The following is a 26,282-nucleotide window of genomic DNA, read 5'->3' as shown; positions in this document are numbered from 1 at the left end:
GGACAGGGTTCAGAACTGGGGTCCAGGCTGAGACCACACCCGGGGCTGGGCTGTGGGGAGCCCTCGGCCTCGCGGCTGAGGAGGAGGAGGGAGGACAGGGCGTTGTGCTGAGCCAGGCACGACCCAGCCACGGCCACAGCACCGTGCGACAGCACCGACTGCCCTCGGGCAGAGCGGCCGGGCCGGGCTGTCCCCGCTCCCGCACTCCCGTGCCCGGGTGAGGAGCTCCAGCACAGCCAGGAAAGGGTGGGAAGCTGCTCCCAGCCCGGGGGGGTCACGTTCAACACGGCCCCGCTGCTCCCTCGGGCGAAGGGCAGAGCCCCGGAGACACAGGAAGGGGCTGTGCCGATCCCAGCCCTCATCCCTGCTCCAGCAGGATTCCCTGCTGGGAATCCCATGGCAGGGAGCAGCCCTTCACCCACAGACCTGGGCCTGCCCCTACAAAGGCTGAGGCAGCTTTTAGTGCATTTAATTGTCAAGACCCTTCAATTAAGGTTAAAGAAATTCAGTCATAAAAGAGACCAGAGAGTGCCCACCCGGCACCATCCTGCTCCCTCCCCCAGACAAACACAGGATCCACCAGAGCCTCATCCTCGGAAGGTCTGGGCTCCCCCATCTTTGGGATGCCCAAGGATCTGGCTCATCCCACACCCCATGGAGGGGGAAGCTGAGGACCCCCACCCTGGGCTGGGGGAGAAGGGCCAGGGGAGCCAGCTCAGCACAGACTCCCCCCTCCACCTTCCTTCCCTCTGATATTCCAGCAGATCCTCAGATCACACAGAAACCTCATAAAGACAACCTGGGTGTCTTTATTGTTTCCTATTTACAAATCACAAAGCTGGCCAGAAGCAGAGTGTGAACACGGAACGAGAGCATCGGATACATTCATCAATAGCACGGAGGGGACGCCCCGCTCCGCTCGGAAGGTGACGTGGTACAACAGGATGGCTCATACTTTGGGAACAGGCATGTCCAACAAGGAATTACATTCATCTATCTACAAAAGCCAGAATTGCATCAAACTGCGGGAAAAGCCGTTAAGAACAGAAATCGCTCGGGTGCAGTTCAGAGTTTGACTCCTCTCCTTCCACTGCCAGACCTGCCCCGTGGGGGGAGGGCAGGAAGGTGGGATTTGGGATGAGAACTCACGTAACAAAATAAGAGAACAGATGCTTCCAGGGAAGAGCAGCAGGGAGGGCACCACCACGGCCGGGCAGGGCCAGCCCCACCCTGCTCTTCCCAGAGCCGAGTGCGCAGCTTTGCTTCTCTCCAATTCCATCATTCCACTATTTCCACCTGCACCAGATGCCTCGAGGTGCAGAACCCAGATCAGCCCCCCCAGGGAAGGCACCAACAGGGGCCCTGGGTGCCAGCAGTGATGTTCCCACCACCTCTGGGAGGGGCAGCAGCAGGAGCAGGAGCAGCTTATGTACATCCCGAGGGTGCCCGGGCTGTGAATCCACCTCACAACACTGTTTGCATTGCACAGTCAGGTTCAGTCACCAAGTCATGGACCCACTTGGGTTTTCTTCTTTTTTTTTTCCTTTTTTTAAATTTTTTTCTATTATTTTTCAGTACTGGCCATATCAGAACCATCCCACTGGAGTCAGGCTGACAAGACACAGCTTACACTGTGTTCCTGGAGATCAGGACACGCTCTGGGCATCTCTGGCAGCTGCAGGGGAGGAGGTGCAGGGTGTTCCCAGCACCCAGCACAGCCCCAGGACTGAGCCAGAGGAGGGGATCCCCTTCCCCAGCAAAGGAGCACCAGCCAAGGACAACCAGGTTTCAAGTTCCAGCAGTGAAATCCTGTGGCAGGAGGGTGACAGGGCTCCATGTGATGGAGCAGAGCAGGGGGGCCATGAGGGGAACCTCAGCTCTGAGGCAGCACCACCCTGGCCAGTCCCACGCAGACTCTGCTGGTTCCAGTCCTGCAGCCAAGCTGAGCTTAATTCCAGCTTCCTTTGCAGAGTAGGGCAGGAAGAGTCCTGTGGTCTTCCCCAGCAGGCAGTGACTGTGGGGCTGCTCAGGCAGCCCCAGGAGCAGCACCCCCCCTTCCCCACTCTGGGGAGCAGCCAGCCCTGAACGGGTACAGAGGGGCATCTTCGAGGTCACTGAGCTCAACAGGGGATGTTGTGAGTGCTGCATCTCCCTCCTGGGCCTGCCCCACAGGCACTGGGCAAACACACACTGGCATGGAGAACATTCCAGGTTTTCCTGAACCGTTTGGTCCGTCCTTGTCCATCTGCTGCGTTACCAGGTACCAGGCAGGGGCACATCCAGCCTCTCCTCCTGCTCCCACCAGGGCAGGGCAGCAATGCACAGGAACAGAGAAAAGGCATGGAACCAGCAGGAGTGCCCAGGAACAGGGGACAGGTGAGGCTGGTGCCCTTCTGCTTCCACTGACAAACCCTGGTGGCTCTGAAAAGGACCAGCACAGCAACGACCAGTAATGACCAGTAATGACCAGTACAGGTGCCCTGTGCTGGGGCTGCTCAGGGGTGAGCTGAGCATCCCCCAGTGCCTGAAGCAGGAGTTTGGAAGCAGCACCACAGGGACTCAGGATGCAGGAGGGCCTGTCCCTTCCCACTCCACAGGGAGGTCACCTTGCTGTCACCAACTGATTGTCACAGATCAGGGAGAAGAGCAGGAAAACGCCGCGGTCCCTCCGGCTGTGGTCGGGTTTGGGGTCTCCCTCAGGACTATGTAGTGCTGGAACAGCAAAGCCTCAGGGAAGAGGCCACTTTCCTCCAGTTTTGAAGGTGGCTGTGTGTGCTGAGGCTGCAGGGAGGGAGGGAGGGAGGTGCTGGGCACGGGCTGGCCAAGCCCCACGGTCTGGCCTCGCCTGCTGAGCTGGAGCAGAGGACAGGCCCCCAGCCCTGCCCGTGCCTGTCTGCAGGGTGACCTCCTGCCAAGTGAAACCACAACCAGAGCCACTCATTTCCTTGCTTCTGACTGGTGGAAAAGCATCTACATTCATTACAGTCCAAAAAAAACGCACGTTGTTAGATAAGGGTTAATCAGGAGGTGAGAAACAACAAGCCACAGACAACCTACGAATGGGACTGGGACACCAGCTCGCCTGGCACTGGGACACCAGCCTGGCTGGCACCGGGACACCAGCTCAACTGGCACCTGAGAGCAGCAGCAGCACTAGCACAAGGCAGAACATGAGCTTTGAAATGATTTCACCGAGACCTTTGGCTAGTGTGGCTCCAGTTGGTGTGGTCAGACTCAGCCAGAGATTTAGTTCGGGAGGTGCCGGGGGACAGTCGAGTCCAGGGCGGGCTGGGAGCAGCACTATGTGTAGAAGATGATCTCTGGGATTTGTCCATCCTCCACAGAGGTGCCGTTGTTGTTCCCAGCCGCGTAACAGAACGTGAAGCAGGTTTTGGCTCCCGTTGTCGGGGATTCGTGGATCACTTTGCGCAGTCCTTTGGTTCCATAGTGGGAATCTGGACCCTGCGGGGGTCACGGGAGACAAGAACAGGTCAGGGCCCTGCTGCTGCCCAGGCTCTCTGGGGGGTTTGGCCTCACAGCCTGGCCTGAAGCAACGAGCTTTGGAGACCTCAGTTCCTCCCTCTTGCTCCTGGATTTGCACCTCAGGTGCTCTGAGCTCAGTTCTCCTCTCTGTCAGAACTTATCACTAATTTAACCAGATCTCAACAGCTAAACGTGAACCTTTTGAGGCCACTGCAGCAGGCTCTGGATTACACACCCCAGAACTGACACCATAAAACACTTCCAGCCCCTCCTCAGTGCTGTGAGACCAGTCACACACCGGCTCTGAATGCTGGTGGGGAAGCAGCCCATGGCAGCACCAGGTAAGGGATCACACCGACCCCCAAGGCTGGACCACAGGCCTTAAAGAAGGCAGAGCAAGGTCTGTGCTGCACTGAAGGCCCTGAGCAGCTGCCCCCCCACCCCCAGCCCACAGGGTACCTTTAGGGTAGCACAGGCCGTGTAGTTGACGTTGGGCAGGATCTCCACGGGCTCCTTGAACATGACACGGAAGGTGTTGGAGGATCCGTCGCAGCTGAAGCCGGTGTCGTTCTGCCCCAGGACCGTGTTACTGTCCGTGTGGATGATCTGCAACACACGGGGTAGCCCCTCAGCACATGGCCAGAGCCTGCCCTGCCCCTGCACAGGGGTGTCCCTGTGCTGACTGAGCCCCAGGGACTCCCCCCTGGACCAGCCCCATGCGACTGCATCCATCTCTTACATCCCCCATCAGTGCTGTGACATGGAATGGTTTGGGTTGGGAGGGACCTTAAAGCTCATCTCACTCCACCCCCTGCCATGGGCAGGGACACCTTCCACTAGCCCAGGTTGCTCCAACCCTGACCAACCTGGCCTTGGACACTTCAGGGCTGGGGCAGCCACAGCTGCTCTGACACCTCTGATCTCGCTGGACTCGGGTCCCAGACACCCCCTCCTCCCCTGCCTGGCCCAGCACTGCAGGGCAGCTCACTGGGCTTGGATCCTCCTCTCCCAGGAGCTCAGGGCACCAGGCTGAGCCCCTGGCAATGCAGGGAGAAATGCTGACAGACTGTGCTGTGCTGAGGTGACTCTCCTGGGGACAGTCCTTCTCCAGGGACCCAGCCAGGGGTGACACATGAACCCAGAGACTCCCCTGAGCCACCCCAGTCTCTGCACAGGATCACGATGGACTTCAGACAACTGAGTGTCCCTCAGCCCTGCTCATCATCCCAAACAGGGCCCTGGTGACGTGGGGCTGCACAGGGGCACTGCACAGGTCCAGCACAGCAATTCCTTTGTGCTCCTCCCTTGTGGAATCGTGGCTGCTCCACTGCATTTGTGCAGCCTGGAACCAAGTATTCCTGCAGCAGCCACCTACAGCAGGATCAGCCTGGCCTACTCTGGGTGGGAGAACATGCACAGCCCCTTCCCAAAGTGCCCCCCAACTCCCTGAGATGTATTCCCAAAGCTGGGAGCAGCCCTGGGGAGATGCTGCAGTGACGTGTGAAACGGGAGCTGCGTAAAATCGAGCACAATAATCCCTCTGATCCCAGTGCCCCATCTGGCCCTCGCTGCATCTGCCAGTCCCCCTGCCCAGGAACACACACAGTCCCCTCTGAACTTTGGATGTTGCTGCATATTCACCAAAATGCATTTGCCAGTCCCTACAGCAGCTGGGACATTTAAGGCAGTAAAGAGAATTACCTGTATGTTCACTTGGTAATCCGTTGGCCCGTGTATGGATCCGTATAATCCAAACCCAACTACAAATATCCTTTTGTTTACTGAGAACCTGCAGGAACAGAGCAGGGAAGTCAGCCCAAACTTGCCACCCCTGTATTGCTTCAGTGCAAGGCTGATACACAAATACCTTCACTTGTGTTGATTTTACACCTCTGGTTTAATCAAACCCACCACAGATTTAAGTGCAACTCTTCCTGAGGGCTGAAACCCTCCACAGAAACCACCAGCTGTCAGCTCACACCTCATTTTGCTGGCTCATGTGAAACACAGACCTGCACAATCCCATCACCAAACTCCGGGTCCAGGCTCAGAAAGTGCTTCCAGATTGCGGTGAAACATCAGCACCCCAAGATGCCAGCAGGGCACGGGCAGGGCAGCCTGGGAGTGTGGAGTGGTGCCCACCCCCACGGTGGTCTGTCCAGCCAGCACCACTGAAGTGCCACTGGGGATGTCACTGCTGAGCACTGGACAATTGTTCACATGCTGCTGAGTGTTTGCTGCATTCCAGAGTTACCAGAGCAGAGATTAGGATTCAATCACTCCAGAGCACAGGAATTCCTGCTGCCCAAGGCAGCACAGACAAGGATATTCACCCACTACAGCTCCACCTTCTCAAGCAGCACAAGTCCCAGTACCTGCCAAGCTGCCAACAGCATTTCTGCACCCATCCACCAACTCCTTCAGCCCTGAGTGTTTCCAGAACAAACACCTGGGGCAGGCTGGAGCCCCTGCTGTGCAGCTAGCATGGAATATTGTACTGGAGCTGACCCTGATGCTGCAGAGGCTGAACTTAAAGCCAAATACAAGCTCCAAAAGGTCTCTGAGCATTAGATCTGAGAGCAGGAAGTGTTGGGAGCTGGCAGCAGTTCCCAATCCCATCTCCTGTCAGGGTGATCGGATCAGAGGATCCAACCAACAGCTCCAGTGATGGGCAACAGAACCACCGATGAAAAGGCTTAAAAATTGTAAAGAATAACATTGCTGAGAGGCCCCTTCCACCCAAGACAAAGATGGATCAGGAAAGAACCAAGGCTTTCTGATCCCCTCCTGTCTTGCTCTCGTTCCTTGGCCACACAAAAAGCACCCTGTGCCAGCCACAGCTGCCATTCCTGCTCCCAGGACTGGGCTCTGCTGGTTCCCCACAAGCTCAGGTCTGAACAAACCAGGCATCAGCAGAAAGCACAGCAGTGTTTTATCCCAACCCCTCCCTCAAACAGGGGAGGTTACGGGGCTTCAAGAAGCCACCCTGACACTTCTGACAGAGCAGGGATGGAGCACTGGCTCCCTGTCCCCCCCAGGCACAGGGGGAAGCCTGGTGACCCCATACATGCCCTTACAGCTACAGGAAGCCACTGAGGGCTTATTTCTGTCCTTTTCCAGAGGCTGCAGGGCCCTGTTTGTGGGAAACCTTTGCCAATAGAGATACAAAGTGGCACCAACAGGCAGGGGATGCTTCTACCCAGCAAAACACTTCACACGTGGCAGTCGGGCCTAGCACAGCCCGGGGGGTTGGGGCTGGAGCAGGGTGAGGGCTCAGGAACACGACTCTGAGGGTGCTGACCTGATCCTGTCACTAGTCCCACTGTACCCCCAGCGGCTCTCGACCTGCTGGAAGCGGCTGATGCTGCACTCCTTGCCCCGCAGGCAGCACCGCGGCCGGTCGATGAACTCCACCCGCGGCTTCGGGTTCACGGTGAAGTGCAGGAACAGGCTCACGACCTCCCGGTCCGTCAGGATCCCCGACTGGGCAGGCCCTGCACAGGGGAGGGAGCGGAGATGCCGTCAGCCCTGTGGAACCACAGAATCCTGGGATATCCTGAGCTGGGAAGGACCCACAAGGTCCATCCAGTCCAACCCCTGGCCCTGCACAGACACCCCAACAATCCCACCCTGTCCCTCAGAGCGTTGTCCAAACCCTCCTGGAGCTCTGGCAGCCTTGGGGCCGTGCCCACTGCCCTGGGGAGCCTGGGCAGTGCCCCAGCACCCTGTGGGGGAAGAACCTTTCCCTGAGATCCATCCCAACCCCCCTGGCACAGCTCCAGCCCTTCCCTGGGTCCTGTCCCTGGTCCCAGAGCAGAGCTCAGTCCCTGCCCCTCCGCCTCCCCTCGGCAGGAGCTGCAGCCCCCGAGGAGTCTCCCCTCAGTCTCCTCTGCTCCAGCTGAACCAGCCCAGTGCCCTCAGCTGCTCCTCAGACCCTTCCCCTCCAGACCCTTCCCCAGCTCCGTGTCCCTCTTCTGGACATTCTCCAACTGCTTTACATCCTTCTTATACTGTGGTGCCCAAATCTGCACAACCAGAAGGGATCTCCTTGGGATTTACATGGGATTTACAAGCCTGACTTGCAGCTGGGAGTGAGCCAAAGCCCCATCACAGATGGAATTCCACCGGTGCATCAGGACATTAAACCCCAGACAAACGTGCTGCCTGCCCTTTATCCACCCAGCAGTCACGGACCACGGAGCCTCCGCGTGGAGCACGGACACGGAACAGCAACTGAGCACCCAGCTCTGGGGAGCCCAACTGCATCTGGCTGCTAGGACTGGATTAAGAACCTAAACACGCAGCTAATCCTTGCTCCACTCTCTCTGGAGATGATAACACTGGCAAGAGACAGGAATTTCCAACATCCACTCCGATGGCTGAGACGATGGAAGCCCACGAGGGGCAGTGAGAGGGAATGTCACCCACTCACCATCAACTCAAAAGGTTTAGGAGTGCTTTTACTCAAGACAAATATTCAGCTCATGCCCTGCTTTGAGTCCCCCCTTCCCTCAGGCATTTAATCCACATCTTGCATGTTTGTTGCAGGACTCAGGGAAAAGGGCTGGTGGGTTTTAGCAGGACTTGAAACACATTCTCAACTTTTCTCCAGTAACAAGATGTTTTTCCAAAGTCATCACGGAATCACAGAATGGTTTGGGTTGGGAGGGACCTTAAAGCCCATCCAGTGCCACCCCCTGCCATGGGCAGGGACACCTTCCACTAGCCCAGGTTGCTCCAACCCTGTCCAACCTGGCCTTGGACACTTCCAGGGCAGCCACAGCTGCTCTGGGCAACCAACTCAGTGACTCTAAACTCAAGCTTTGCAAACTACTTCAAACAGCTTCAAAAGTAAAAACAGCTAAAAATGAGTATTTTAGCCTAAGGTTTAAAAGCCTCTCTGCACCTCTATTTGAACAGAAACAAGACCACTGTGTACTGAAGCAAAAACAGCATTCAAGGTGGGGAGTAAATTCCCAGCTACTTGTGTGTCCAAAACTACTTGCAGTGGGTTAAATCCAGCTTGATGTTACCCAGACAAAACATGGTCCAAGGCTGCAATGGGCAGAGAAGGAAGAATTTAAGGAAGTCAACTGTTCACAGGTAAATGAGCTTTTGGATACTTTGCTCAGCAAAAATGAGCCTCATTGATCGTATCTGAACTTATCCCAGGTTGCTGCAACTCACTTCTTCAACGTTCCAAATTCCCTGCTCTGGGGGAAGGGAGGGACACATTTGCCAGTTAAAACATCTTCATGCAAAACCCCACGTTGGATACCAGATTATAAAATAAACTGGTGAAACCAGTGCTGTAAAATTCCTCTTTTTTTTTTGGCTTTTTGGGGGGGGGAGGGGAGAGGTTTCCCCCTCCTGTCACTGCTGTGATCACCACAGAAATCAGAGTCACTCAAACTCAGAAAAAGGACAAAGCTGAAAGAATTCCAAGGGAGTCCCTTGTTTAAGGAACAGTTGATCAGTGCAGTCTCTCAGGTTTGGGGGTTTTGTTCATCTTTGAGGTTAAAGTGGATGAAGAAAACTGAAAGAGCTTCTCTCAAAGCCCAGAGATGTGGCAGAGGCAGTTTGGGACAGACGGCAGGGGAAGGGCATTGGCATCCCCAGCTCAAAGGCTGCAACCCCAAAGTGCCAAAATTAACACATTCCTCCCAGAGAGAGAAGGGTACAAAATCAGAAGGGTTGCAAGAAATGAGGTCTGCAGAAAAATGCAAAGATCTGCCTCCCTGACCAGGCTGTTTCTGAAGAGATCTACATCCCTAAGGCCCCATCACAGCTGTGGGGACCAAGCTTTAACATAGAGTTACTTCTTATACCACCCCTCCTCAGGTGGGAACAGGGACATGAAGGACTGAGCAGCTGCTGCCATCAGCCCTGAGCAGTGCCCTGCTCAGGGACCCTGTCTGCTCCTTGCTTCACAGCACTGCAGCCTAAAACAAGCTGCAGTTTTGGAAATGGCTCCACTGTGTCTTTCAGCATGAAAACTATTCCAGCTGATTGCCAGCTTCCAATCCCTGGGGAATCACCAGAGGATGAAGTCAAAGACAGCAGGCAATGAAAACAAAACAAAGCAGTCTTTAGTGAAAACTGTTAAATGATTTAGATGTCTTTGTGGAGCAGGATCTGAATGTAAACTTGAAAAATGCTTTGGGACACAGACTAAACAACACCAAGCCTTCAGCTCACAGGACATTTGGCAAGTTTTTCTGATGGGGAGCTCTGCTCTGAATGGCAAGGCCTTCACCACTGTATTACAGGCAGAGGATGGGGAGAAACATCCCCATTCCTCTTTGGGGGCAGGCTACAATCAACACCAACTGTCTGCAACTCCATTAGCTTTGTGTAGCTGAAATGCTGGCAGTGCTTGGAAAGGGAAGCAGGTGAACCCCATTTTGCTGTCAGGTGAGTGGGGCAGTGACCATCCAACCATGCCATGAGGACAAACAACCAGCTGGGATCCCTCTGCTCCTCCCAAGGGAGCACCACAGGCTCTAAAACAAGGGAATGGTCATGGATGAAAACAGCATTTACACAGAAAATCTTGTAAATCAGTAGGAATGAATCATGGAATCCCAGAATGGACTGGGCAGGAAGGGACCTTAAAGTCCATCTCATCCAACCCCAGGGACACCTTCCACTATCCCAAGTTGCTCCTGTCCAGCCTGGCCTTGGACACTCCCAGGGATGGGGCAGCCACAGCTTTCCTGGGCAACCTGTGCCAGGGCCTCCCCACCCTCACAGGGAACAATTCCTTCCCAAAATCCCATCTAACCCTGCTCTCCTACAGCTTAAGGCCATTCCCCCTCGTTCTGTCACTCAAGGCCCTTGCCCAAAGTCCCTCTCCAGCCTTCTTGGAAGCCCCCTGTAGAGAGAGTGATGGGGGAGAATTGTGGTGGAATGGGGGCCAACGGGGGATAATTTCCTACAGGATACCCAGAGAAAAAGCCCCTTTCACGTCACTTTGAGTCTCTGCAGCCGAGAGAAAGCAAAGCCCAGGGTTGCCAACCACGCCTCTGTTCAGTTACCTGCTGCAAACTCCTCAATAGTCATCAGTGGGAAGCGGATAAGGGAGAGAGCTTTGCCCAGAACCTTCCGCTTGTTCTCTGGAATCACCTGGAGCTGCTGCCGCTGACACTCGGCCTCGGACCAGCGAACCACGGCGTTGAAGAGCCGCACCTCCCGGATCCCCAGCGTGTCCCTCTCCAGCACTGCCACCAGGGTGTCTGCAAGGCACACACAGGGACCCCGGTCACCCGGGAGCAGCCGAGCAAACAGCACCTCCCAAAGTGCTGCTGCAGCCTCCCAGGGGGATTCATCTGCATATGCCATCAGCAGGGAACTCGCTGGAGCAGCAAACAGAGCCCATTTAATTGGCACGTTAATTCAAGTGCAGGAGGATGAATTGCAACTTACTTGGATGAAACGAGCAGCCTGAGAGCCAGAAGGTGACCCGTGCCTTACCTCCACAGCCCGTCTCATTAGAGCAAGGTTAAAGTCTGAATTTTAATGTTCATTAACTGTGCCCAGCAAGTTTGGAAACTGCAGAGGATAATTAAAACAGCCAGTTCTCAGTTCCAAAAACACAACACCTTTTTAACTCCAAAACCTGACAAAGACTTGGGGAACGAAGCCAACTGCACAAAAAAAGGCAAGTTACGCCCACCCAAAACCTGCCAACATCAACACAGGAAATGGGCTTTGTGTCATGCCAGAAAACTCGAGTTGCACCAAAGTAAGCAGATTCCAGGGTATTTCTGCAGGCAAGCCAGCAAGCTCTTTGGCACATGCCCTGTCTCCAGCCACTTCATGCCAGCGACTGTTCAACAGATTGCTCCAGAACAGCAGAGCCCCAGAGTGCCAAGAACCAACCTGTGACAACTCTGGAGACAGGGTGGTTATGAAGGCAGGGCGGGGAGGGGGGAGCAGAGCTTACCCAGGTCGATGTCTGTGAACCCCTCTGCATTGATGGCGTCTGAGGTGTTCTTGTCAATGTTCTCCAGGCACAGGCTGGCCAGCTGGGGCTCATCAAACAGCCGGGCCTGCTCAGGGGACCAACACAAACAGCAGTTCAAAGTTTGCATCAGCACCCCCCTCCCCTGCCAGAGCCCATCTCCATCAGCAATCCCATGCCTGACTGCACCAGGAATCCACTGGGCCTTTCACAAGCAGTTAAGCATGACAAGGCAAACCCTAGAAAATTCTGCTGTTTGGCAGCAGCTCTGGCTCAGCTGTGCATGTCTTCAGGCACGTCTTTGTTCCAGCGCTGCATCGGTGCAGGCACCAATTGTACTTTCCAGCACCATACTGACCATGTCAGCTGAGCAGGGGCAACTTTTACATCATTTTTATAGTTAGAAGAAAGCTCTGCCCGGTGACTCCAGGCCTGCTCACTCTAGGAATATGCAGAGACAGCTTATTCTGTAAGAACTGCCACACTGATCTCCTGTGTTAGCAAAAACAGTGTCTGTGTCCCAGGGAGACCTGCAGCCCCGGGGGGGACACAGCCTGCTTACTGCATTTCCATGTTTTGCACAGAAACAGCCACTCTAATTCAGTTACCTTAAAGGATTCTCCCCAAAATAGGCTACTATTCCAAGCAAAGCCTGCACACAGCTCAGAGAGTTGCTCAGAATTTCTCTGCCCAGCTTCAGTGCTGCCACTCCAGATCACCCTGCACTGCCATGTGTTACCAACCCCACGCCCAGCATAAGCAGAAGATGAGCTGGAACACCCAAAAATCACTGAATGACCTCTTACTTCCAGTGCTTTGGTTTTGCTATTCAGGAAGGAACTGCCCTGACATCACACCTAACAAGAATACACCGGGACTTGAACTCACTGCCACAGACAAGGGTTAAAACTCGTGTTTTGGGCTGGGAATCCCACCACTCAGAAGGCACCTTTGAGCAGCTTCTGCTGGACCCTTGCTCGTGGGCTGCAGAGCTCAGCAAGGCCAAGCTCTGATGCCAAGACCTCAAGTGCAGAGAGCTGAAAAAACTGTATTTTCTCAGGGCCCAGGGAGGGTTCAGCAGTCGTCACCTGCTCCTGGGGCTGGAGCTCTGCCAGTGCCTTCCACTCCTGGCACCAAGAGCTGTGACTGACTCAGACTTTACTACTGTAGTGGCTCTTCTGACACGTGAGCACTCCCACTACACCCACAGAGCCTCCCCCACAGCAGCTCCAGGCAAGCTGTTATTTCCTTGCTGATCAAAGTGACACTGGGATGTGGGGCTGGCATGGAAGAGGGTCATGGTCCCCCATGGGGCACAATCAATTAGAAAGGCTGTTTGCCACTGATATTTCTGCCAGAGATCAGCAGCTGCTGGAGATGCTGTGACACAGCTGCTGGACCAGCACACGGGGCAGTGACACCAGAGGGGGATTGGGGCTCTCTGATCTCAGGTCCATGACCTTAAGGCTGTTGGGCAATGCCTTGTACAAGATCTATCTCAGGTCTGTAATTTACTGTGCAAGCTGTTGATTTGATGCAGTAAGAGCAGAAAACAGGCAGATTGTCACAGTGAAGGTCCAGACCCAGGAGCACTGTGAGAACAGATCCCTTCAGTGAGGTGCCTCCTACAGCCAGTCATGGAGACACCAACACGTTTCCCAAAGCCTCAAACCGCTTAGAGACTTGATACAGAGCAACAGTGAACATAAACTAGATGAGAGTCACCACTGATCATCAATCACAATGGATGAGTCACAAACAGAAGGAAAACCTTTTCCCATCTGGCATCTCAGCTGCCTCAGTGCCAGGCAGTATCTTGGTTTTGGCACCTGAAAAACAAGGACACCTTCCTCTTTCACCAAAGAAGGACCTTTGTGACCTGTAAGGAAGTCCCCATAAACCTAAATATTACCTTGCCAAAGCTGCAAACTTGGGTGCAGAGACTGAGCAAGCCACAAAAAAAAAATCCCTGCAGAAAGAACAGCCCCAAAAGCTGACACCTCCAACCCTCACGAGGCAAAGGTCAGTGTGAGGGATCTCCCCAAAACTGCAGCCCCCAGGGAAGATCTCCTCCCAGCTCTTGGCCAACAGCTCCTGATCTTTGAAACTGCAGCTGCTGAACCCAAAGAACGGGAGAGCTGCAGCCAAGGAGTTATGATTGTCCTGCCACACATCAGATGGGAGGGCAGACCTGGCTGCCACTGCCCACACAAGAGCCTTTAAGTCCTGAATGTTCCTCTGGGAAGTGCAGTGTGGATTTCCCCCACATCCTGGAGCTGCCTCACCTGTTTATGGCAGGTGGAAAAGGGCCAAGTTAAAGAGGATGTGTGAGGAGGGACGTGGTGTGTTGCAGCAGGAGCTGAATCCAAGCAGTGACGAGTGTCTACAACAGCAACGTGACGTGGAACTACTTTAAGAACTTGATCCAAATATTTAAACTCAAAATAAAATCCCAGCCTAATCCCCAGCAAAGAGCTCAGCCGTGATTGCTTTGGGCTGACACTGCCTCCATATCTGCAAAACTGCTGGTGTAGCACTGCCACCAACACGGTGCCTACAGCCAGAGAGACACTGGGACGCCTGGCACGGGGGGAATCCAGCAGACAGGAATGCTGGGCAAGTCAGGGCAACCCCTCCGAGCCAGACCACCTCAGTGTGCTGGTTCCAATCTCAGGGCAGCTGGGAAGACAACTCTGCAAGGTTGGTTTCACATCAGACTCCGTGGCAGCTTTCCTGAGCTGGCTGGTCAGGAATATCCCTCCAGGGCGAGTCCAGTCAGCCCATTCCAGAAAGGAAAGAAACCCACACCTAACGCCTGTGTTCCCTGTTCCTACAGCACCCAGGGCAGGGTGCAGTGCCACAGACACTGCCACACAGGGGACAGCACTGTGGGTGCCACCAGTATGCCACCAGCTGTCAGCACAGAGGGAAAAGTGGGGCTGGGAAACGGGAAGGATTCTCATTTAATCAACCTGCACACAAAGCCTGATCTTCTCCAAAAGGAGCAAAGTTGCAAACACTGTCTTCTAGTTTGCTACTTCAAGGGTCCAATGGAGGATGGAGGAGCCCAACCCTCACAGATCAGACACAGGGGCAAGAGGATGTGCAGCTGGTCCCACAGAGAGCCAAGGACACTGCAGGTCTGTGCCTGCAGTGCAGGAGGGTGAGCAGGGACAGGCTGAGGAAGAGAGCACCTCACTCCTCTCTGAGGAAAATCAACCAAAGCACTCATGAAAAAGTTGCTTTTTCTTCCACTTCAGGGGAAGTGCTACACAGAAGTCCTCTCCAAGGAATGGCTGAGCAGCCACACACAGCACTGAGAGCACACCAGTCCTGAACCTGTAACACAGGGAAATCCTCTCATCCCACTTTTCTTCCTGGCAGATGAACTCTCTCCACCTTGTTAACTCCATGCCCAGTTCACACTCTGGAAAGAATCACCTGCCACAGCAAAACAAAGGTCTGAAAGAGCAGCAAGATTTGCTGTATTTTATTGCTCCTTGCAAGAACCTCCTCATCAGCTCTGGACTCCTGTGAGGAAGGATTCCAGCTGACCCAGAACTGCTCCATTTGGGATGACCAACTTTGTAACACTCGGGAAATTCCCGTTTTCCTGCTGTGCTGGACCTCCCTCCAGGCCAAGGACCCAGCCTCACCTGTGTTAACAGCATGAAGGCGTTGTCTGCTCGGAGGTTTTTTTTCAGGAACTCCACACAATGAGCTTCCAGGGCTGGAACCGCGTATTTTTTAGCTGTGTAAAGTGTTGTCATAACAGTCTCTGGTCCAATCTGAACTTCGTCTGAGTAAAGAAATCTGAAACAGGCAAACAAACATCACTGTGGTGGACTGAGGCAACAGAGCAAAACCCCTGCAACTCACAAAAAACATGTTTGTGCCTCTGCCTGTCATCCTGGCCCCATTCCCTACCCAGGGAGAGGGAAGGGTTTCACAGCCTTTCCGCTGACTCTGGTTTACCAAGGAGAAGCTTCTTCACTTTTTTTTTTTTTTTGTAACAGACACTTTACAGTATAACTTTCAATAGCTGGGACACCCACTGGAGCACCTTGAACTGCCTTCCATCCAGTGAGCTCTGACCCTCCACTTACACCAGGCTAGAACAGTCTCTGGCCAAGTGCACCCCTTAAAATTCACAATTTTGGCTGTTCAATTAGGACAAAAATCCAACCCTCCCTTCAGAAGAGGAGCTCCATTTTACAGTACTAATTCAGAAGCACTCAGAAGCACTCAAACATATCCACCCACTGCACCTCACTTTCTCCTCATCACTTTATGGATCAAACCATTCCATTTCATTGCAGAGGTGTTAAGTACAGCTCACAGTGTGACCTCAGCATAAAGCAAGAGTTAACTACAGTGAAAAACAAGAGTCAACTGCAAGAAAAACAAGAGTTAATTGCAATGAAAAACAAGAGTTAATTGCAATGAAAAACAAGAGTTAATTGCAATGAGAAACAAAGGCTGCCACGCTGAAGCAAAGCACAGCCTTCCCTGCCAGGCCAAAACAAGGAAGTACATTCATACTCCATGGAAAAACAAAGGTAACCTGACTGTGCTCCCTCACACCTGAGCACACTGACCAGAGAGAGCAGGAACCAACGGGCTGAGCTCAGTGAAACCAGTGACACACTGGTGTTAGTCCTAATCAGAGACTCCCAGACTGGTTTGGGTTGGAAGGGACCTTAAAGTCCATCCAGTCCCACCCCCTGCCATGGGCAGGGACACCTTCCACCAGCCCAGGTGGCTCCAAGCCCTGTCCAGCCTGGCCTTGGACACTTCCAGGGATGGGGCAGCCACAGCTGCTCTGGGAAACCTGTGCCAGGGCCTCCCCACCCTCACAGCCAACAATTCCTTCCCAATATCCCACCTAACCCTGCCCTGTGTCAGTGTCAAGCCATTCCCCTTGTCCTGTCCCTCCAGACTCTTGTCCAAAGTCTCTCTCCAGCTCTCCTGGAGCCCCTTTAGGCACTGGAAGGGCCTCAAAGGTCTCCCCAAAACCTTCCCTTCTCCAGACTGAGCAGCCCAGGGACGGTTTTTGTTCACTGTTTCCCCTTTAACCAGTGGAGCATTTGCCAGTCAGGATCTCAAAGGCACAAAGCAGAGAGGTAACATTAAGTGTGTTCACTGTGCTTGGCATTCCTGTTCCATGGGATATTTGGGAAACTCCAGCCAGTTCTCCTCCTGCATTTCTCGGAAGGGGACACAGCAGCACATTGTGTGGCCGCTGCTCCTGGAGGGCTTTTCCAGCGGGATGCCAGGCAGGATTCCCATCTGCAGCAGTGGAACTCCTGCTCCTCCAGCCACAGAGGGCCAGGAGCCATTCAGGGAAGCATAAACAGCGGGATTCACAGGAAGGGAAGCACTCTCTCTGCTGAAAGCAGCTTTTGTGCTGCTCCAGAGCATCTGTCAATAGCAGCATCAGGTTCATCAATGTATTTTGCACACATCCCCTCCCAGCCCCATTTGCACTGAGCAATCCTTTTTATTCCAGGATTAAAGGAACACAGTGGACCTAAACCCAACTATTTATTTACTGCAATGACTGTGTGTTTCTCTCTGCATCATGTTAGTATTTCTGCTTACAATAGTCCAAACAGTGTGTGCTAAGAGGGACAAGACAGGCCTAAACTGTGAGAAAGTGTACTATCAATTTAAAAGAACATTTAGATTATAATTCCAGACAACCAAAAGTGTTCTTATCTTTGGGTTACCTTGAAAACAATAATAATAGAAAGGGATCTCTTACACAGTTACTGCAGACCTGTTAAAGGCCACTAACCCACAGACACCATCAGGATCTAGCCCCCAGACGGGACCTTCTGCAGAACATCCAGGATGGGCACTGTGTCCCTGGATAAGCTCCTGATCCTACAGCATTAGATCATGGCTTGGACCAAGTCCAGAGACACGTGTAAGGATCAGATGCCACTCCATATCAGTGTCTGGAGGGGCTGGTTTCACTCTGGGAAGGTTCACACCAATACTCAGTCACCCTCCTCCTGGAGTGCAGCACCCAAACCTCCCCTGGCACTTTCAGCTCCAAGCACTTTAAAACTGACACCTCCAATTCCAGATTTAAGCAATCCAAGTGTCACTGGACATGGGCACTGCTCCTGCACTGCAGGACTGCAGGCTCAGAGGTGACCCACACACCACTTCTGCTGAAACCCACCTAAACTCATCACTTGGGGGCTCTTCTGAAATCAGTTTAACCAAGTGCTGAAATCTCAGGGAAACAATGTGCCTTTTGCCTCTAATTCACTTGCTATTTGAGCCTCCCTAAGATTTAAAGATAGTTACTAACCCTGCCCTCCAGAGAGATCCACCTGCCTGACAGTCACACAGCAATTAGAGGGATTCCCCACGTGCTGCTGCCTGATTCAAAGGGAGCCAGAGGGGAGGGGGCTCAGGGCTCCCAATTATTTCTGGCCTTTCATTCCAGCCAAGATCAATTTTAAAATATTCTCAGATAGCACAGGCACGACCAAAGCAGTGTCTGAAGGTAAAGCAAAAAGTGTGCCAGAGCTATATGTAGTCACTGTTCCCAATGGGAAGCAAGCAGGGAACGTGTCAAGAGCACAGGACTGGAAACCCCTGGAAGTAGGTTACAGAAATCCTATAGAACCAGGACAATGCCTTTCCAGCATCCATTCAGGATTGCTGGTGGATGTTGTACAGCACCAGCCAAGCTTAAAGGAATTGGTGAATAGGATGTTCCAGCCCCTTCCTCCTCCTCCTTCCCCAGAAACACACACTGGAAATGGAAATTCCAATCCAGCTCTCCAAAAGAGGAATAAATCCCACACAAAGGGTGAAACCACATGGAATGGCTGACATGAATTCTATACTCCTGCTTACCTGTTAGAACTTGCTCATAACCTAAACAGGCTCCAAGTATTTGTAACTTACAGAGCTTTCAGAGGATCACTTTTCCTTTTCCCCTCTTCTCCCAGAGAATTTGATCCAAATTTGATTTGGATCAAATCAAACCAATTAATGAACAATAATTTACGAGACAATGGCTGATATTTTTATATGTATATATATATATTTGTGCAGTAGCACAAAAATAGTAAAAGTCTAGTGACTTTTACCCAGAAAAGAGAGATTTAACACCAGCATCGACCCTTGAACAGACCAAAGGGGCATTTTATTCAGAAAGTCAACCATCTCCACTCTACAAAATAGCTCCTTGCTTTCACTAGAAATTGTTTTTTCCACAGTAAGTGCACTGCTTCCCAGTTTTCCTGTACTTTAGGAGCAGCTTACTTGAGCAGGGCTAGGAAGGCAGCGGGCTCCACGTCAGGCAGCTCGATCTCTGTGGAGGTTGTGGCCATGCCACCATTAAACATGGCATCGAAGACAGCACTGCCCACAGCCAGCACAAACCTGGGGAGGAAAGACAAAGGAACAAAAACCTGATGTGAAATCAGAGTTATTTAAAAACAAAAAAAAAAAAATCCCAGGCTTGCTGCTAATGCCCAAAGCCACCCTCAGGGAAAGCAAATCGTTCCTAGAGCTGAAGCAAAAGTGTTTTGCAAGAGCAGGGAGTGCCAGGCTGGCTGTTCCTCCACTGCAAAGCACCAAAGCTGCAAGGAACTCCCTTCTGAGCCCTGTCCCGGGACACAGCACAGCAAAAGGTCCCCAAAGGCCAGATTCTGGGCATCATGCAACAGAATCCACATGGCTGCTTTGCAGCAGGCTACAGACTGCCCCGAGGCTGAGAAGCTAAAAAAGAGCAAAGTTCACGAATTCAAGTTCTTCCAGAGCCCAAGTCATGGTGCAATTCCCCACAGTCACCCACTGGAAACTGTCACCAGACAACCTCCATCCTCCTTCCTGCTCCCCAGGGACACATCCCTGGGGACAGCAGGGCAGGCTCCCAACACATGACATTGCCCTGGCAGCAGAACTGGGAGCTGTGGGCCCAAGAGGAGCCTTCCCTGGCCATGTTGCTGCCTCCAGCCCTGCAAAACCTGCTCCAGACTTGGCCCAGAGGGCAGAGCAAACCCCCACCCTGGGGTGCACACTGACCCTCCCACACTGCTGGGAGTTCATGTGGTGGTTACTGGGGAGAGACAAGTTACTGGCCCTGAAGAAACTGGAAGCAGGAATTTCCACAAACCAGGTTTGAGACCAAAAGCTGTATTCCAGCACTCCCATGAGAACAAGATGATTCCCTCCCTGCTAAACACCAGCTCCTGCTTTAGGAGGAAGCCCAGACCTGGGCTTCTGGGGGGCCTGTGTAAATTTAAGCTGCTGTTCCTGCTCTAGGACTGAAAAAAGCCGTTCTGAGAACCTTCACTGCTTGAAAATACAGGGGTGAGGTTTTGCCAGAAAATTAATCTTACTCCTGGTGTCTGCAATCCCACAGCTCCCTGAAGTCAAACCCAGCCCTGGCTACAAAGGTGTGGGGAAGCAGAAGGTGACTGCAACAACTTCTCCACCAGCTAGGAAAAGGAAGGAGCTGGAACATTCCAGGCTCTTGCTGCAGCAGTTTGATGCCCACTTCCACAGAGAAGGATCAAGAACTGTGGGCAGAAATCCATACAGGACAGCAGGCACAAGGCAAAAACCTCCAGCACCTGTAGCCCAAGTAAAGTCCAACACTGAAGGGGAATTCCAGTCAGATTTAGTACAAAATGACCTTTGAAAAGCAGGAAATTTCCATTTAAACAACATTTTTCATTTTCTCGCTTTTCACTCCCCTGCCATCCAGAGGAGGCTTCCCATGGACACAATGGAGTGAAGCCCCATGGATGTGCCAGGTTTGTGTGCTGTGACAGTCTGGCTGCTGAGCTGGTTGTGTTGCTCCTGATGGGCTCAGGGAGCTGGGCACAAACCACAGCGGTTACAAAAAAGTACACACACGCATATTTCCATCAAACAAGCCTCCAGAAAAACGTCAAGAACAAATAAAAACCTTCCTCACAATACCAGAACTGCCAGATGAAACAAAAATCCTTGTCCCTCCAAGAGCAGTGATGGTGGCGGGACAATCACGAGCTTTGTTCCCTACCCAAAATTAACATATATTAATGGAACTCTCCAATTTTCATCTTCACAGCCAGCACAGGACAGGTCCTCAATGAGCAGGAGCTTTCAAAGCTATTTGAAAAGGGCATTCATTTAAAAAAACCTCTCAAATGTTTGCTTTCCTTTCACTCTGGGACAAATCAGTCAGATTTTGTAAACGGAGCCCTAATAGGATCCCAGGAGGGGCCAGAGAAACACAGGGCTCCACATCTGAAGTTCTCTTAAAACATTAAGAGAGCACAACTAATATTAAAAAAAAATCCCTCTGTCTTCAGAGTGTTTTTTTAGTTGTCCTGAAAGGAACATTTGGAGCTGCTCTGAAGACACTCCAGGAAAAGCAGGGATGCACAATCCAACAGCCTTCCCCAACCATGCAGGTCTGCAGGAGGAAGAGATGGGGTTTGCTTCAGATGGCAGAATTCAACAGAGGGTTATTTTAAAAGACTCTGGTGGCCAAAACAAGGTGGGCTCCTGAAAGGATGCAGAGAAATCAGCAGAACACAGCAAAAGAAGCAAGAAAGCAACACCTGATCTCTGGTCATTCCCTCTGCACGTGGAGGAGTCAAAGCACACTGACTTTCAGCAGCAAGCCACAGGAACTCCCATGAGGTTAATAGTTTGAGTTGGCTCCACAAGGAGCCAAAGCTGATCCAAAGAAGGATGGTTCCTACCCAAAATCTTCACTGCTTCATGTTCACCTTGGCACCTCCACCTGTCACCTGGTTTGATGTGCACACCCCCCACTCCTGCTCCCTCTCCAGGCACTATGGTAACACCAACAATACAAGAAACCACTCAGGAACCACAACAACCCCACCACTGCTGTGCCACCTCCCCCCTCCATCCGCTCCTCTGGGCAGAAACCTTAAAATATCTGTCCCAGAGGAGCTGGCACAAGAACAGAGCTCAGTGAGACCATGGGTGAGGAGAGGTTAATGAATGATGATCATCTGCTGGCTGCAGAGGATGGAGAGCCTGGGGAAAGGAGCAGGAGGCAGGTTCAGAAGCCCCCAGGAACAGCCCTGCACAGGAGCTGAGCTGTGGAACACCCCAGCACACGATGCTGCAGGCACTGAGAGTTAATAAGGGTCCAAGAAAAGACAGGATGAGCTCAGAAGAGACTCCTGGAAACAGCAGCCAGAATCCTACTGAGGCTGTTCCCAAGCTGTAGATCTCCCAGGCTGGAGCACACACAGGGCTGCATCACCACACACTTGCCCTGCTCCCTTTCAGGCCCTGTTTTCTGGCCAATTAACAAGCTTCGTTATGACACCCATGCAGCTCCTGGGTGACGAGGTTTAGACATTTCTAATCTCATTGATGTCGTGCTTGATGAAGCAGATCTGGAAGAAAAAAACCCCCTTCTCCCCTCCCTGCTGGGCCTAATCAGTGTGCTGACCTTGGCCACGTCGGCACTGTGAGGCTTCCAGGCCTGGCCTTGACGTGGAAAAGAATTAAGGCCATTGCACCTTCTTCATGGCTGATTCAGCAGCAAGAGGGAACGAGCTCAAGGCTCAGAGATAGAGCCTGTCCCAGGGCAGGCAAGGAACTTCCACAGGGTCTGGAGCCTCCTGAAGATGGACAACATCTGATCTTCTCAGGGCTGCAGATGCTTGGACAGGAGAACATTCAGTTCAACCCAGCAGAGGCACTTACACCATTTATCTACAAACTGAGCTTTCACACACAAAATGAAGGTTTGCTCATAGTTGCTCTGCGAGGTTTCTACTGTCTGTCTCTGCAGCTTGATATGAACTGCTGAGCCACAGGATCCCAGACTGGTTTGGGTTGGAAGGGACCTTAAAGTCCATCCAGTCCCCTCTCCTGCCATGGGCAGGGACACTTTCCACCAGCCCAGGTTGCTCCTTTGATCCATCCTGGCCTTGGACACTTCCAGGGATGGGGCAGCCACAGCTGCTCTGGGAAACCTGTGCCAGGGCCTTCCCATCCTCATAGAGAAGAATTCCTTCCTGATTTCTAATCTAAATCTCCCCTCAGATTAAAGCCATTAACTGAATGTGCCAGGCTCGCTCAGAAACACACCTGAAGCTCCAGCTGTGTCAGAAACCTCCTCCCTGCACCACGTGTGGACAACATTGCCCATGCCTGCTCAGCACACAGCACAGAAACACCTCAACCTGCACACACTGCACCCCTGCTCTGCTCCATCCCAGAGCAGCCTGGCCAGCAATGCCCTGCACCTCCACCCCCAGCAATCCCCTGCACCTCCACCCCCAGCAACCCCCTGCACCTTCACCCCCAGCAACCCCCTGCACCTTCACCCCCAGCAACCCCCTGCACCAGCAATTCCCTGCACCTCCACCCCCAGCAACCCCCTGCACCTCCACCCCCAGCAACCCCCTGCACCTCCACCCCCAGCAAACCCCTGCACCTCCACCCCCAGCAATCCCCTGCACCTTCACCCCCAGCAACCCCCTGCACCTCCACCCCCAGCAACCCCCTGCACCTCCACCCCCAGCTCCCACAGGACTGTGCCCCTCGGATTCCTTGTGCTATCCAGTCTGCTGCCAAAGCCCTCCTGACACCCCGTGCAGCTGGATGGAAGATGACAGGGAGGATGTTGCAGTCCCGCTCCTCAAGGCACCACGAGGAGCTGTCCAAGAACCCTGTTGAGGATCTGTTCCTCCTGCAGCCACACCTGGGACACAGCCTGGTCTGAAAACTGGCACAGGAAAACCAGGCTGCAGAAACACTTCCCTGAGAGCTGTGTACTATTGTGCCAGGGGAGGTTTAGATCAGATATTAGGGAAAATTTCTTCAGAGAAAGGGTTGTGAAGCAATGGCACAGGCTGCCCAGGGAAGCGCTGGAGTCACCACTCCTGGGAGTGTCCAAAAAAACCGTGGGGATGTGGGTTAGTGGTGAACACGGTGCTGGGTTGACAGTTGGACTGGACGATCTTAAACATCTTTTCCAACCTTAACAACTCTGTGATTCCATGATTTTATGATTTCAGACCAACACCAGCCCTGGTCACTGAAGCCAAACGGTGCCTCTCAAATCAAATCCAGCAACTCAATTCCAGCACAAAGCATCTTCTGCTGTGGGGCTGCTGGGGCTGCTGCTTCTGGGCTTCTGAGCACAGAAGGGGTCTGGGTGGTTTTATTTTAAGCTCTCTTGTTTCTGAAATAACCATGGTACTTCACGAATCACCAGGATATCCCAACCGTAACATCACACAGGTGAGTTCTACTCAGATCCGTAGAATCCTTAGGTGGGATGGCACGGCATGACACACTCCATTCTACCCTTACCACCCAGAGCAATTAAGCAGCATCTCACTTTGGGGTCATTATTATTATTATTATTATTATTATTATTATTATTATTATTATTATTATTATTATTATTATTATTATTATTATTATTTTAAAGCTTCATTTATTTTCCATTTATCTCTGGGCTGAACATTGCCCCTCCCCACTCAGCAAGCCTAGTTGTCAGGACAGGAGCAAGCTTACTCAAATACTAATTAAGCTTCAAATTATAAGAGAGCAGAGCTGACACCCTGAACGCTCAAACCAGCCTGGAACAAGCGTGGTTTGTTCTGAAAGTGAGAGAAAAGGGGAAATCTGAAGGGGGAACTTCCAGGAACGGGAGCGCTCAGGAGAAATGTGATAGTTTGGAGATGTTTGGAGCAATGCTCACTTTGCCAAACAGCACTTCCAGGTACACCAAGGACCCTCCCTCACCCCAATTAAAGCAGGTCCTGTCTCTGAGTGAACAGCTCTTGCTCAGGAGGCCCTTCCCGGGGTGGTGGGGAGTGGGTGGCACACATGGATCCTCCAGAGCTCCCTCCCTCCAGGAACCAGCCCAGTGTCAATCAGCCACATCAGTTCTGCATCATCCAGGTGGAGGCGAGTCCCAGCTCCTCTGAGCTGCAAACTCCTAAATGGCAGCTCGGCCTTAAGCGTTAAACTCGAGGGGTTACTCAGGCTCGGGTGTCATTCTCAACACGGCTCTTTATAGCAGTGCATTAACCCCCAAAATACGAGGCTTCGGGAAAGATTCAATAAAGGTTATTTTAAAAACAAAATGTTGTGGCAGAAATTTGGGCTCTCAAATCATTGCCCTTTCCACCCCCGATGCTCTCCCCGATCCCTCCCCCTGTCCGCAGGGATCAGGCAGTCCGGGAGACTGTTCCTCCTCGCCTCCACTACCCACAAAACCAAGGATTATTTCCAAGCGAGATCCAGGGATTTGGGGTTTTCTGCACTGTGCCTGCCCCACTCACACCATCCCTCCAGGGAAAACACTCTCACGCCAAAACACCAGACCCATCCTCGGGCTGGGACCGTCAGGAGAGACTCGACACTGGGACAGATTTGAGGTGACACTGACTAACCACGACGAGGGCCAGGGTCACCTCTCAGGGTGCGGGAGAGCAAACTGGGGGGTCCCACACTCCGGACCCGGGAGCGTATCCCCAAGCAAGGGGATAAAATGTGGGATGCAGTTTTCCAGCCCCACTTTCTCCCCTCACGAAGGAGGCACAGCAGCCCAAACCCTGCACCAAACCCAAACCCTGTACCCCCGTACCCCCCTCCCTGCCGGGGCATCACCCCCCGAGGGTGCAGGGGAGCCCCCACACCCAAGCCGTGGCCCTCCTGGGGCATCTCCGAGGGGCAGTTTGGGGGATGAAGGACGATCCCTGAAGATGAGAGACCGTGCCTGGAGGGCAGTTCTGAGGATAAGAAGGCATTTTCCTGAGGAGCAACGGGGGGGGGAGACGGGAGCAATCCCTGAGGGGCAGTTTGGGGGGTGAGCGGGTGATCCCCGAGGAGGGTGAGGGGCGATCCCTGAGGGGCAGTTTGGGGAGATAAGAGGAGGCAATTCCCTGAGGAGCAACGGGGGGGGGGTGTGTGTGAGAGGACCCCCCCCATCCCGCAAGGTCATCGGGCCGCCCCCCCGCGACCCTCCCGAGGCCCAGGGCCAGCGGGACCCCCCGCCCTGACCCGCGGCCCCCGCACTCCCGCTCCCCGCGCACGGGACCCCCCGCCCCACCTGTGCGCCGGGATGCGCTGCGAGCCGCGGCCCTTCCCCACCAGGAAGTGCACGTCGCTGAGCACCTCGTTGTTGAAGAGGAACGCGAACCGCTCCTGCACCGTCGGCTTCGTCGCCTGCCAGTTGTACACCGGCTCCCGCTGCAGCGCCCCGCCGGCACCGCCCGCCCCGCCGGCCGCCCCCGCCGCCCCCGCCGCCGCCGCTGCCGGGCCCCCCGCGCCTCCGCCGGCCGGCGGTGGGTTGGCGGCGGCGCCGCTCTGGTTGTAGGTGAGGCCGGGCGGCGAGGCGGGCGCGCCGTTGGTGCAGGCGGCGGCCGCGGCCCCGTTGCCCGGCGGGGGCGGTGGCGGCTGCGGGCAGGAGGAGGAGAGGCCGCCGGGGCCGCCGCCGCTCCCTCCGGCCGCCATCTTGTGCGGCGGGGCCGCGGGGGCGGGCGGCGCGGGGCGGCGCTGCAGCAGCACCAGCACCAGCAGCGGCGGGCGGGACACGGCGGCGGGCGGGACGGGGACGGGGGCGATGGTGGCGGTGGCGCCGATGGCGGTGGCGCCGATGGCGGTGGTGCCGATGGCGGTGCCGGCGATGCAGAGCGCCGGGCAGCAGCGGCGCATGGGGCGGGCGCCGCCGCCGGCCGGGCACGGAAGGGGGGAGCGGCGGAGGCGGCGGCGGGGCGGGGAGAGGGCGTGGGGCGGCGGGCGGGGCCGGGCGGGAGGGGAGCGGGGAGAGCGCGCGGGGGAAGGATGGAGGGAGGTGCGAGGGGGGAGC

General features: G+C 53.9%; 2 protein-coding genes across 4 annotated transcripts in view; one reads left to right on the top strand and one right to left on the bottom strand.

Moving 5' to 3' along the window:
* LOC135403322 (nuclear receptor ROR-beta-like) overlaps nt 1-26,282 on the top strand; it is a 121,938-nt gene that overhangs the window by 88,312 nt on the left and 7,344 nt on the right. The window lies entirely within an intron of this gene.
* BTBD2 (BTB domain containing 2) lies at nt 790-26,143 on the bottom strand. The gene is made up of 9 exons (XM_064637006.1): nt 25,524-26,143; nt 18,734-18,853; nt 15,103-15,259; nt 11,429-11,534; nt 10,521-10,718; nt 6,785-6,977; nt 5,185-5,272; nt 3,943-4,089; nt 790-3,462 (listed from the first exon to the last, which is right to left on the bottom strand). The coding sequence occupies exons 1-9, from the start codon at nt 26,126-26,128 to the stop codon at nt 3,301-3,303; spliced, it is 1,776 nt and encodes a 591-aa protein (XP_064493076.1). The 5' UTR covers nt 26,129-26,143; the 3' UTR covers nt 790-3,300.

This window comes from Pseudopipra pipra, chromosome 27 (genome assembly GCF_036250125.1).
Source record: "Pseudopipra pipra isolate bDixPip1 chromosome 27, bDixPip1.hap1, whole genome shotgun sequence".
NCBI lineage: Eukaryota > Metazoa > Chordata > Aves > Passeriformes > Pipridae > Pseudopipra > Pseudopipra pipra.
The sequence above is the reverse complement of the archived record's forward strand: the minus strand, read 5'-3'. Positions and strand labels throughout refer to the sequence as shown.

Bases quoted from the DNA above. Each gene is read 5' to 3' on its own strand.
- BTBD2 (XM_064637006.1), bottom strand. From the start codon at position 26,128: ATGCGCCGCTGCTGCCCGGCGCTCTGCATCGCCGGCACCGCCATCGGC. The intron at 15,260-18,733 runs GTAAGCTGCTCC...TGCCTGTTTCAG, and splicing joins GCCTTCCTAGCCCTGCTCAA to ATTTCTTTACTCAGACGAAG. The intron at 10,719-11,428 runs GTAAGCTCTGCT...TGTGCCTTGCAG, and splicing joins GTTCACAGACATCGACCTGG to ACACCCTGGTGGCAGTGCTG.